At 45.2% G+C, this 12,863-nt stretch overlaps 1 protein-coding gene across 7 annotated transcripts in view; it reads left to right on the forward strand.

The window, feature by feature from the left end:
- LOC144798712 (protein phosphatase inhibitor 2-like) overlaps positions 1 to 12,863 on the forward strand; it is a 728,862-nt gene that overhangs the window by 164,220 nt on the left and 551,779 nt on the right. For 6 of the 7 annotated variants that reach the window (XM_078669726.1, XM_078669725.1, XM_078669724.1 and 3 more), the window contains one exon: positions 2,751 to 2,997. In XM_078669726.1, the coding sequence (XP_078525852.1) occupies positions 2,768 to 2,997 (230 nt within the window). In that variant the 5' untranslated portion in view covers positions 2,751 to 2,767. Of the gene's footprint in view, positions 1 to 2,750; positions 2,998 to 8,621; positions 9,184 to 12,863 lie in introns of those variants that run through there. The other variant, XM_078669727.1, reaches the window with a different exon arrangement.

Genomic DNA, 12,863 nt, shown 5'->3' on the forward strand with positions numbered 1-12,863 from the left:
GATTACCAATGAGCAGATTCAATAAAAACACATTTTGGAGAGGCACCCTGCCCCTAGCAAATGCCTGCCCATATGATCCCGGACCACAACAGCAGCTCCTGCGCCTGCATGACTTGGTAGGCCTACCCGTGCATTCTAGTTCTAAAGGTGTCCTCCAGTGGATCTGGTAAGCATTGGTTCCCATGAGCAACCAAGGAGTACAGCACAGGGGCTGCTGGATGGAAGAGAACAAGAGCATTTGAATATCAATAGCTTCATTGCATATTAGCACTAAAGAGCTCGACTGAATGGATCCACACACTAGTAAATACTGAAAAACAGATAGCTGTGCAATCCCAAAATGCTGCAATTTGTTTGGATTGTAGCTGGTAGTCGAGTTCATAGTGGTCTAATGTACTACTGGAGGGGAACATTAGAGCTGCAATAGCTTCCCTATGACAATCAATATACTTCTGGTTGATCATTCCACTGTGCGTAATGGGAAGGATGGTACTGTTTAAGATGGTCTTCCTGTATTGTCTCATATTGTTTCCCCGCCCATCCAAATTCGCATGCCTAAATCCCTCTTTTGTGAGGTGGCTAGACTGCTGACTTACTTTATGTGGGGGACAAACCATTGCAGATTCACGTTTGCGAAATGTTCCCTCCTCAATGATATAGGTGGGATGGCGTTTCCCAATATGGAGCTTTATTATGTAGCCGATTAGTTGAAATGCACAGCTTATTGGAGATCTGAAATCTGGAGTGGTATGACCACTTCCACTGAATTCACTCCTACCTGTGCTGATTTGGTAGCCTTATATCTTAAACCTTGGCTGCAACAGCGGGAGCACCCGGATGTGCTTCCACTTGGCACGCTCCCCTATGCATAAGTTTGCGCTCACCAGCACACAAGAGCAAAACTCCCTTATGCAAAGGCATTTGCTCTTGCAGTGCTGTTACATCTCTCCCATGACAGCGACTGTTCTGGCCTACATGATTGGACCCGCAGGGGCATGACCACTCTTGGAGCTTTGTATGTGAATGGACAACTGCATAGCTTAAGCGATCTCACGGAAGACTTTGTGATCCCCTCACGGCAGTTTTTATTTTACGGCGTGGTATCACTTGCCATACGGCACGCCTGGAGGGATGGCAACCAAGAACATGTTGCACATAGTTGTCTGAAACTCATTTGCACGACCACTGGGTGCACATGAGAGATAACCCTTATTTATAAGTCGCTGCTGGCACAGGGTAAGGTTGAGCTGATTGGACTTGGCAAGCAATGGTCCACAGACATGGACCTGGTGCTTAAGTATACAGATTGGGCCAATGTCCAGAGAAACAGCCCTCGTACTACCCGAAATGCCTGGTTCAAATTGATTCAATTCTGCTACCTGCGTAAGGTTTATCTGCATCAACCTCCTATTTTCTGGAGCACACGCAACCTGTCTGTGGTTCCAGCTGGAAGGGGTGAATTTTTACCATATGGTTTGGGGCTGTCGTCGCTCACACCCTTCTGGGATACTGTCCTGGAACTCATATTCTCCTCCATGGATCGCAATGTTGACAAGTTACCCGTGGTCTGCCGGTTGGAATTGGGTCCCAAACCTAAAACTGAACTAGTAACTAAAAGATTCGCAGACCTGACCTATATCCTGGCCCAAAGGTAACAGTCCATGCCATGGAAATTTCCCACAGGCGCTACTCTGCAGAAACAGAGATGAGAACTGACTAAATAGTCCGGGTGTGAAGGGGCCCTGTTGCAATTAGAAGCGCGGAGCGGTCTGTGTAGTTCTGAGCATGCACAGGCATGGAAAATGATCCCTTGAAACCGCCCACCCCCCAACGGAGACCCCTATGATGAATAATGCCCTGCAGAACCCTTATTTAGGGAGCTGAGCTTTGCCAAGTGCCTGGGCTCGGCTGGGGCTGGTAGGTTAGCGAAAGCCTGGCCTGCTGCTCTGGGCCCGGATTTCTAGCCCCACTCCCCACCCCAAAGTCACCAGTACAATACCCTGGTTCTTCACAGCATTTCAGAAGCTTATTATTAAGTTGTTTGTCTTTACTGTTTGAGTTTACCCTCCACCATCTTTTTTCCTACATCCAATCCTGTTTTAACATGGTTGCAAATCCTACTATGTATGTGTCCACTGGTGCTGGTTCTCTGGTAGATTGTTTCTTCTGATACAACCACTTTGTAAACAATTTGTAACAGTATGTAATTTGGAGTCGATATGGCGAATGGTGGGGACTGTTTGAAGAAGCTGTATTGCTCCTTACTTATTGGCATATGTTATGCCATAAAACCCTAAAAACATTTTTTTTAAAAATAAAAACGTTCATAGTGTTTTAATGAAAAGCTTAAGTAACCGGGCATGTGGATGCCTCTGTGTCCTTCATTCACAAGGAGCTGGGTTTAAATTTGCATCCACGCACTTCCACATTCTACTAGGGCAGTGGACTTCTAAATTCCCTTACCATTACACTCATACCTGTCCTACACCACTCACGACGGTCTTCTGCAATTCCTTAGTGCAATGCATTAGACATTACATTTATTACTAGAGTTCATTAGCAGAGGCAGTGGCCAAAATGGAATACACAACCACATTTCCATTGTACGGGGGATGGAGCCGGTGTTGCAGCTGCAGTTCTCTCGCATTGGTTATCCTCCCTAGAACATGAGCCTGGCTCGATCAGTGCTACTTCTGTGCACATAGAAAGACATTTCCCCACTGGCAGATGTGTACCTTTTTGTCTTTTAGGTGGCAGATAGTGAACCATGGAGAAGAAACAGGGGAAGACAGGGGGAACAGCACCACAGGCAGCAGCGGCGACCAAACCTGAGGTGGCACCTGGGACATCACACGGGGTGTCAAGTGGGTCATCAAGCGGGACGTCACCCCAGACAACACCCAAGGGAAGCCGGCGACTCAGCCCGAGGACCCCTCGAGGAATTCTGAAACTGAACTCGAACCAGGCTGTTCATCTACCACTTAATATGCCTGAAACGTAATGTAATGTAAAGAGTTGTTTTTAGAAGCAAGAAGCATGCTACCTAGAGCTCAGTGTGTATGCTCAATGTGTCCTCAGAATGGGCTGTTAAGTAATATGGCATTTAGCTGCTGGTCCTTCTGGACATGACTGAAAACCGGTTCTTAACACAATCTCAAGTGGTCTCAGGGCCTGCAGGAAGTGCAAAGCTTCTTGGGTATTTAGCTACCAAAACATCCTGAGGTCTGAAAGCTTTGGGGCAGCAGTGAGGTTTGGAGCCCCCCACATGGAACAACAAACCAACTACGCCAAAGTCTGTCCTTATAATACATTTTGTCAGTTATCTATTTTGGGAGGGCGTTTGTGGATCTACAGCCTAGTGTGGTCGCTCACCTAGAACCTTCAGCCCACAAGACCTCCTGCAATTGACATAAGAACCTGCCAGTCCTGGTCAAGAGGACATGTGGCTAAATATTTCCACTCGCCATATGACCAGTGACATTCGTCCGGGCCGAAACACTTTCCTTTGCCTAGCTTTCCCAGCAATGGTGAACCCATATTCTGCTCCTCACAAGATTGTGTGTGTATATTTGTGTATAATAGAATGTGTGTGTGTGTGTGTGCATGCGTGCGCACACCTCTGGGTGTGTGTGTAAGCACATGTGTGATTCTATGCCGAGAGAATCTGTTCTGTTCCATTGGACAAATTCCCAATCTCTTTGCCTTTCAAAGAGCAGAGAATGGCTCCAACTTCACAGACCATAAGCATTGGAGGCTGCATCAAACAAGAGGATTTAATATGTCTCAACCACTGTCTCCAGAATGTGTGATATGTAGTACGGCGTCAGTTTGACCAGTAGACTAAGGTATCCAGATGCAGGGACACATGGGTATTGCAACCTGAAAAAAGTCAATGTTCTCTAACTTCTGCACAAGGGAATAACTTCATGCGCGTACTCCAATGAATGAGTTTCATTATAGCCACTGTTTCCGCCTAGAATTCTTTTTCAATTGCTACAGAGGTTCCAGCATGCACAGACAAACTGCCCACTCTGTTATTTGGGTCAGGAGCTCAGACCAGTTAGAACTTGCTCCAGGTCCTGCAGTTCTCTACAACAGTGCTAGTGCTCAGTGCCAGAAACCAGCTGCAACCAGGTGTATGCACTGCTGTCAGACGGCCTCCAAAAAGGTCTGCCTCCACTGATCAAAATTAAATGATTTTCTTTATTTAAAGCAAAGATTAATCATGTCAAAAGAATACACCTGGCCCACATTTTTCACCGTTTTGGAGCTTACCCAGGACTAGAATGTATCCCTCTTCTAACAAGGTTTTATATTCAATTCAATTCAGTACATCTTTATTCAGTAATAAAATAGCCATTAAAGCACACAATACAATACAGTGGGTATACATCAAAAGAGCATCATATTTCAATGCCATTAAATCTTTAAAAATATTAAAATGGGAAAAAGAGAAGTCAATAATCTGACATTGTTTTCCTAGAGGATACAGCATGAAGAAACATAGTTACGCAGCAGCATGATTTGTCATCAGACAGTGTGCGTAGGAAGCAATGCGCCTGCATACAGAATCGTATCTTTCTGGCTCTTATAAGTGGTAAAACATATAAAAACCACAGAAAAAAGGAAATGCAGCACATTTGTTTTAGAATAATTATTGCATGGGCATGTCCTTAGATCGAGCTCCTGTTGATACCCACTTGGTAAGCATAAACAATATTTTATTGTACCAGCCCTAAAAGCTAAACAATAGGGACAGTGTCCAGCTCCTGTTTGTGTTCCATAAATATTCCGAGCTAGGCTCCCCTAAATTAAAATGCAGATGATCTAGAACACTCATTTTCTTACTCTCAGACCGTAATCTATGTGTTACAGCTTTCTCCAATAATAAATGCTTCACTTGCTTCCTACAAGCGGCAGTGTATGGCTCTCCTACGAAAAACCTATCTATTTGGCCCACACTTTCCAAAGATTTTTTGACATAGGCCAACCAGGGGATAGAAAGGCCCCTTTTGCAGGCCTGACAATCATTACCTATACTCTCTGTTAGTGTGGCACCCTCTAAGCTCCAAATGGATAGCCGCACGGTGGCCCGGTCGGTGACTCTGAATAGAGGCACTCAGGTAGCCTATGCCCGATTTGCTGTGGCAAATAAAGTGGGAGAGAGATGCTGGGGCTGATACTAACCTTCTTAAGAGATTATCTTCCCTCTGGAGATTTTTAAGAGCACCCAATCCCCATACGCCCGCACCATAAGTTGCAATAGGAATGCACTGTGATAAGTATATTTGCTGTGAGGGTTTCAGGGGCCTTCCTCCCTTTGGTGATGGCAGACTGAGCAATGACCCAATTGACCTTGAAACCTTTACTCTGCACTGTGCTATGTGCTGATACCATAAACCCGAAGTACAAACATTAATTCCTAAATAGGAGAAAGTGCAAATGGTAGATAAAGTGCTCGGGCCTGCAGCAATGGAGAGTAATTTTGTACGCTTTTGACCACAAGACATTAAAAATGACTTAGTAAAATGTATCAACAAATTAAGATTAGCCATAAAATTCACAAAAGAGTGAGTTAAAAATCACAAAGATTTGGGGGTCGGGCAATTAGAAGTACATCATCCGTTTATGTAAAGGCAGGACGGGGAATATCACATAATAGGGATGCGTCAGGGGTGCTCTTAATAAATTCTGCGCTCAGCTCACTTATATACAAAATAAACAAGAATGGTGCTAATACACATCCATAACGGACACCCGATTAATAGTAAATTTAACAGAGACTTCCTCCTCACTGTTAAACGTTATGCGAGCCTTAGTGTCTGTGTGTAAGAATATCAGCAGGTGCACTATTGAAGGATCCATTTTTAAGTTCATAAGTATCTGCCATAGTTTTGCCTGATTTACGTGATCTAATTCCATCGATAGGTCCATGAAGGCATGATGCAGGTTTGATTGTTTGGCCAATGTATAATTTCCAATGATTAAGCTCAAATTTAGGCATTGCTCATCAGTTCGTATGCCACTTCTAAAACTGTACTGACAATCATTTAATACATTATTCTCATTAATCCATTCTAATAGTCTATTATACAACACTCTCCGCAAAATGTTTGTCTGAACATCAATCAGAGAGATAGGGTGGTAACATCTAGGTTCTGTCTTATTACCTTTTTTAAAAATTGGGACACTAGGCGGCGAAGTCTAGGAAGAAGGGATCGAGGAGTAATTCAGATTATTATACACATTTGTCAATACGAGGGCCCACATATTTATATTACATTTGATGGTATCGATAGGGATACCATCTGACCTTCCCACCTGCGCTTTCCCTAATAGCGATTCCTACTTCCTGTACTGAGAAGACTAAATGAGGAGGTCTTGCCTCTTGCCATAGCATTAAGGGGTCAGATCCACGTCTATATACATTTCTTTAAAATGTGATACCCACTCCTCCCCATTTATATGATATACGACTGCCGTTCCTCTATGATCAAGGGAGCGCATAGTAGACACCGTGTTCGAAAACATTTTACTGTCCCATGTATTAGCAGTAACAGTCAGCATGGTCCTCTGCTATATAATACCTTCAGCCCTTGTTTTATATGTGACCGCGTTATATGCGCTCCGCAGAATAGACACTAATGCGCAATCTTGTGGCTCAGCATTTAAAGCCCTTCTTAGCAGGCGCTCTGCCAGTGAACTCTCGTGATCAAACCAGTGATGGCTCGGAGTGTCTGACGTTACGGGTGCTAACAGGTAGGATATAACCTTGCAGCAAATTTACTGAAACAAGAGGACTATTAATTCGCTGTTCATGTCTTCTGATCAGCAATCCATCACTAACTGTATATTCTCAGCTACCAGCCTGTTAACAAATTTTACAGGATCCAGCAGCCTCTGACGGGTGCAGGCAGGCCCACTCTCGGCCCGGTCTTTGCCCGGGTCATGCCAAGGCACGCCCCGTGATGAGTGATGCCCTAAAAGAACTTGTTGTTCGGTGCCTGACGACAACATCACTGGTCGAGGTTGCTGGGGAGTGTAGTCCTCCTCCCCAGCACAGCACTCTTGGCCAGCAGTCAAGGCAAAGGGCTTATATAATTGGTGGCAGAAAAGTCACTGTCCCAAATAATTTTCCAGAGTCATTACATCCAATTAAAAACAATGATCACTGTTCTTGTGAACTGCACTTCGCTTTACAATTTTGAGATCCACAAAACGCATTTAAACACACAAGAAACTATCATTTTAGAACCATGTTAAGATGTTAATAATGGTTGAGATCAGAGTATTGCAAAAAAAGTTATCTGACAGAAATATCATGGACTAAATATTGTTTACAAAAATATGACTCAGTGGAATGTAGATTTTCTTTTATTAACTCCAATAGGTCAATATTTTTGAAAACACTATACAGGACACAATATTTTTGGGCAAACAATATCTAGGCCACAATGTTGTTATGTTATGGTATGTTGTTATGTTATGTTTTTTGACCTTATGTTATATTATTTTATGTGATGCAGACATGTAGAGTGCCATGTCACCTGGGAGGGTTTCCTGACACTGAGCATGTGTCAGTCTTGCTATACCTAGGTGCTATCTGGACGACTAGAAAAGCTAGGTCTTCAGTTTCTTGCTGAATTGAAGAAGTGAGTGTAGCAACAGGTTGTTCCATACTTTAGGAGTGATGTAGGAGAAGAAGTAACCACCGGATCTGGTTTTCCGTATTTATGGGATGTGTGCACATAGGATTCTGGATGAGCAAAGGTGTTTGGAAGGTTTGTGAAAGCAGATGCGGTTGTTGAGGTATGCTGGGCCAGTGTGTTTTGAAGGGCCTTGAAAGTGTGAGTGAGGAGTTTAACTTGTGCTTGTTAGTATATGGTGAGCCTGTGGAGCTCCTTCAGGTGTGGTGTGATATGATGTGAGTGTGGCACTGTAGATTGAGAATGATTCTAGCCGCCGAGTTCTGAATAGTCTGCAGCCTTCTGGTGAGTTTTTTGATTGTCCTGGAGGGTGATCCCGTAGTCCAGCTTCCTTGAGATGAAGACATGCGTTACGGTTTTTCAGGTGCTGATTGGGAGCTTTTTGAAAATCTTCCACAGCATCTTCAGGGTATAGAAGCATTAGGCGCTGAAGGTGTTGACTTGGGCGGTCAGGTTTGCTGTCGATCCCAAGGCTCTTAGCATGGGTGGTGTGGGGGAGTGTTTGTCATAGCTCTGTCTGTTGGCCACCAGGAGGAGTCTCGAGGTGAATTGCTCTTCCCGAAGATCACAATTTCGGTTTTGTAAGTGCTTCAGACAGTTGGTCTTCATCCAGAGGGCGATTTCAGTCATGCAGGCATTGAACTTGGTACTGGGTGTCTTGTTCCATGAAGAAGAGAATGAGTTGCATGCCTTCAACTTAGGAGAGGACATTGATGTTGTGACAGCAGACGATGCTGACTACAGGGATCATGTATGCATTGAAGAGGGGCAGGCACAGGGAGGATCCTCACATAACCCTGCTGATGAAGCCACAGGCTTCCGAGGCGTAAAGTGCCAGGCTGGGTTGTTCCAGTCAGGAAGGAGCATATAGATCAGAGTGCGTGTCCCTGAATTCCGATGTTGTGTAGGCGTTGGATGAGGATGGGGTGGGAGAACGTGCTAAACACTGCAGAGAGATCCAGGAGGGTGAGGGCAAACCTGTCTATTCTGTCCAGATTCATCCATAGCAGTGATGAGGGTAGTTTGCATGCTGTGCTTGGGTCTGAAACCAGACTGAGTGGTTTAGAGGAGTTTATGGTCTTTGAGGCATTTGGTGAGGCACCCGTTGATATTTTTCTTTTAGACCTTAGCCGGAAATGGTATTAGGGAGATGGGTCTGTAGTTGGCGAAGGTTGAAAAGCCGTGAAGGGTACCATGCAGTTAATATTTCATTTCAACATCAATAAAGTCATCCACTTGAAAAGACTTTACTACGTAGCCGACCTACTATTCCTTTCAGGGGGCTCCAGATCCGGCAGAAGCAGAAATTTGCTACAACTGAGAACCCCCAAATTAAGTACTGCAGAAGCTTTGAAACAATCCTTTATGGGGTGGCAACCTCCTTCTGGAATTCACCTTGATACATCTAACGGCACAGAATGACTGAAGGGGACTAAAGACCCACCTATTCAGATGTTATGTGGTCTGATTCCACCAGGTATATATGTCATCTTACAGTATACTTACAGAGCTCCCTCCTTCTCTTGTTCCCCTGCACAGTCTTCTCTCTTTGTGTGGGCCTCATGTATCTTAGGACATTGCACCATCTTCTTTAGAAGCCCTTCTACTGCATACAGAGGGGTGGCCAAATGTTGGAGCTTTTGATTTCATCCTCACCAATCCAGCGAATACCTAATCTGGATCTCACTACTTTAATTTTCCCTTTCTCCACCTACCATCCCACATTCTCTTCAGGGTTTCTACTGTTCCATATTTAGTGCTGCTATTTTTTATGGGGTCTGGTTGTTATATTATAAAGCACACTAAATACAATGACTTTACAAGCTCCATAGCAAAAATCTAATAAATAAATAAAAGGCTAAATAATTCGGTAATGGACTGCAGGGGGAAGTGCAGGACTGCTAAGACATGGGTGGCTTTGATATCTAATGAAGATGGAAGGGGAAACAAATTATATTTTCTCTAATGTATATCTTCTGTCTACAGTCAATTCTTTCAATCTTATGATCTGCCTTTAACTTCACAAGCTTCTGCTAATGGTGCAAGAATGAAAAATGTCCTAGTAATCACGATTGAAAGTTTCAATTATATTGAGGACGCAGTGGCGAGGATTATGCTCAACTTTCTTTAATTTATTTACTCCAGCAGCTTCAACTTTAAACAACAAAAAAACTATCATTCCCATAGTGCATGCAGTAAAGGGTCCTCTACAATCCTCCAATCGGCAGTCCTCAGGGCTCCCAAGGGCGTACTCTTCCTAAGTCACTTCCTCTTTCTTGACTGCGACCACAATATCTCCGAACCTTATGAATCTGTCTTGAACCCTCAGACCCTAGAAGAAGCCAAAAACAAAACCAATGAATCTATTCTCCGAGAAAAACTGTGCACACATCATTAGATCATGTTGCCGGTACATTTTACTAAAGACAGCAAAGGTCTAAACATTAATTTTTCCTCATGGGGTCACCACCTAAAGGGTTAACAGTCTCAAAACACATATATTTATTCCAAACGACAGGGACACAGTTGACGTGCATTTGACTCCATGTTCCGGGTTGGGTACAGGTCTCTCTGAGCCTCGGGTGGGAATAATCCTCTCCTCCGTGTCCTTAATAGAATTGAAACTTTCCGTCATGATTACTAGGAAATTTTTCATACTATGTCAGGCCCGGAGGTGAGGATTATGCTCATTCAAAGCTTATCCACCACCAGCGACGCCATATCCATGACTGGTTTAAAATAGAATCTTTTAAACATAGAATCTGATGACCAGTCTGCAGCGTTTATAATATCCTCCAACGAGAAAGCCTTAGAAGCTATTGCTCCCCTCACGGAGTGAGCTCCAAATAGCGAGACATTTATACCCGCTTCTTGCATTACCCATCTGATCCAACGGACCATGGTTGGTGGCGAGACTGCTTTGAAAGGCTTCCTTAGGGAAATCAATAACTGGCGCTCCCCTGGTGGGTGAGTTTCTCCTGTCATACTCTCATATTGCTTGAGGTATCTGACCACGCACAGCTTTAGGCAATTATCGAAAGCTGGATAGGACACTGTTCTAGAATCCGACTTGGTTCTGTGCATATGAAAGGTGACCCCCCCAGGGGTAAAAACCCTTCCAGAAATATCCAGAACTATAACATCTCACACCCGTCGGCAAGATACTAAGCACAAAAGCATAGCAGCTTAGCTGATATTTCCTTGCAGGACAGATATTTATTAGGTTGCCAAGATTGGAACAGGTGTAAGACCTTATTGACATCCCTTAACGAAGAAAACCTGGGTTCCGGAGGAAGAGTGAGGCGAATCCCTCACATCAACTTGCAAATCAATTGGTGTTCACCGACTAGGGCTCCCAGGACTGTTAAGTGGCCTGCTGAAATAGCCGACCTGTAAGAATTGATAGTGCGGTATGCCAGACCCTGGGCCGCCAATGATGCCAAGAAGTTCATAATGGCTACCACTTCGCACCCCATGGGATTCTGGTCGTTCCGAACACACCAACCGACCCATCTGGTCCAGGCTGACTTGTAGCGATTGTTTGTGCTGTCGGCCCAAGCCGCTCCCAGTAGCTTCTGAGCCTTATTCAATAGGCCTGAGACTCTCCAGCGATGCCTGAAATCTGCCATGCTACCAAGGGCATCCATCCTTGCTGTACTAAAGGATGGAGATCACCCTGTGGATCCCTCAGAAGAAAGGGATCTCAGGGTAGAAGGATTGGAGAATCCCAGGAAAGTTCCAGACGAACTAGCAACCAAACTTGAGACCTCCAGTACGGGGTGACCAAAACTACCCTCACCTGTTGTCCGGAGATTTGCGCCGTGAGTCTCATTATCATTGCGAATGAAGGAAAAGCGCACCCCGTCTCTGTGGACCAATCCTGTAGGAAAGCGTCTGTTGCGGTCGCTAGAGGGTCCGGTTTCCAACTGAAGAATCGTGGAAGTTGGTGGTCCAGACAGGACGCGAAGAGATCTATCGAGAAAGGGCCCCACGTGTTGTGGAGTCACCGAAAGAGCGGTGGGTGTAGTTGCCATAGGCTCATGTCCGACCAGCTCCTGGAGCACCAATGTGCTATTACGTTGGAAGCCCCGGGAGATATTCCGATGTCACCAAAAAGTTGTGGGAGAGACAAAACGCCCAGGAATCTTTGGCTAAATCCGCCAGGGCCTTGGACTTCGTTACCCCGAGATGGTTGATATAACGGACCGCCAAAATATTGCCCATCTTCAGAAGCACGCTGCAAGACGCTTTGCCCTTCGTCCAACACTGTATCGCGAAGGACCCCGCCATCAATTCTAGGCAGTTGATGTGGAGCTAATCTTCATCTGTGGACCACTTTCCTCCTGTAAAGGAGTCACCGCACCGAGCCCCCCTGCCTGACTTGCTGGCGTTGGACTCTATCACTGAGTCTGGCTCGCAACCAAATATGGTTCTGCCATTCCAGGTGTCCTTATGATCCAGCCACCACTTCATCTCCCTGCGCACTTCTTCTGTAATGGGCACCTAGTCGGAGTACTGCAGACCCCTGTAGAGATGAGACGCTTTCAGGCGCTGTAACGCTCTGTAGTAGAGTGGACCCGGAAAAATCGCTTGAATTGATGAGGCAAGGAGGCCTACCAACCGAGCAATTTGCCTCAGCTAGGTGGAGGAACATGCTAATACCTGCCTCAATCCTCTTGGACATCTTCCTTGCTGTAAGACTCAAGGTGCTGGACACTGAGTCTATGACGAACCCAACAAAGGTTACCTGCTTGGAAGGCGTCAGAAGCGACTTCTTGGCATTGGTCACAAACCCCAGGTTCTGAAGGAGGTCTACTGTCTGAGGCGAAAGGCTTTGGCTCTTAGTGTTTCCACCACTGGCTTGAGAACCTTGATGAAGCACCACGGGGCAGAGGACAGACTGAAAGGGAGCAAGGCAAACTCAAACACCTGGTCTTTCCACAGAAACTGCAGGAAGCGATGGTGTGGATGAAAGATGGGGGCCTTCAGATCCAGTCAGGCCAGCCCATCCTCAGGTTGAAGGAGATCTCTCAGCAGATGGATGCCCTCCATCTTGAAGTGGCGGTCGATTAGCCATTGGTTGAACTCCCTCAGATGTATTGTTGGCCTCCGTCTGTCTTGTCTACCAGGAAGACATTGCTGAGGAAACCCCTTGGG

Source organism: Lissotriton helveticus, chromosome 12 (genome assembly GCF_964261635.1).
Source record: "Lissotriton helveticus chromosome 12, aLisHel1.1, whole genome shotgun sequence".
NCBI classification, from domain to species: domain Eukaryota; kingdom Metazoa; phylum Chordata; class Amphibia; order Caudata; family Salamandridae; genus Lissotriton; species Lissotriton helveticus.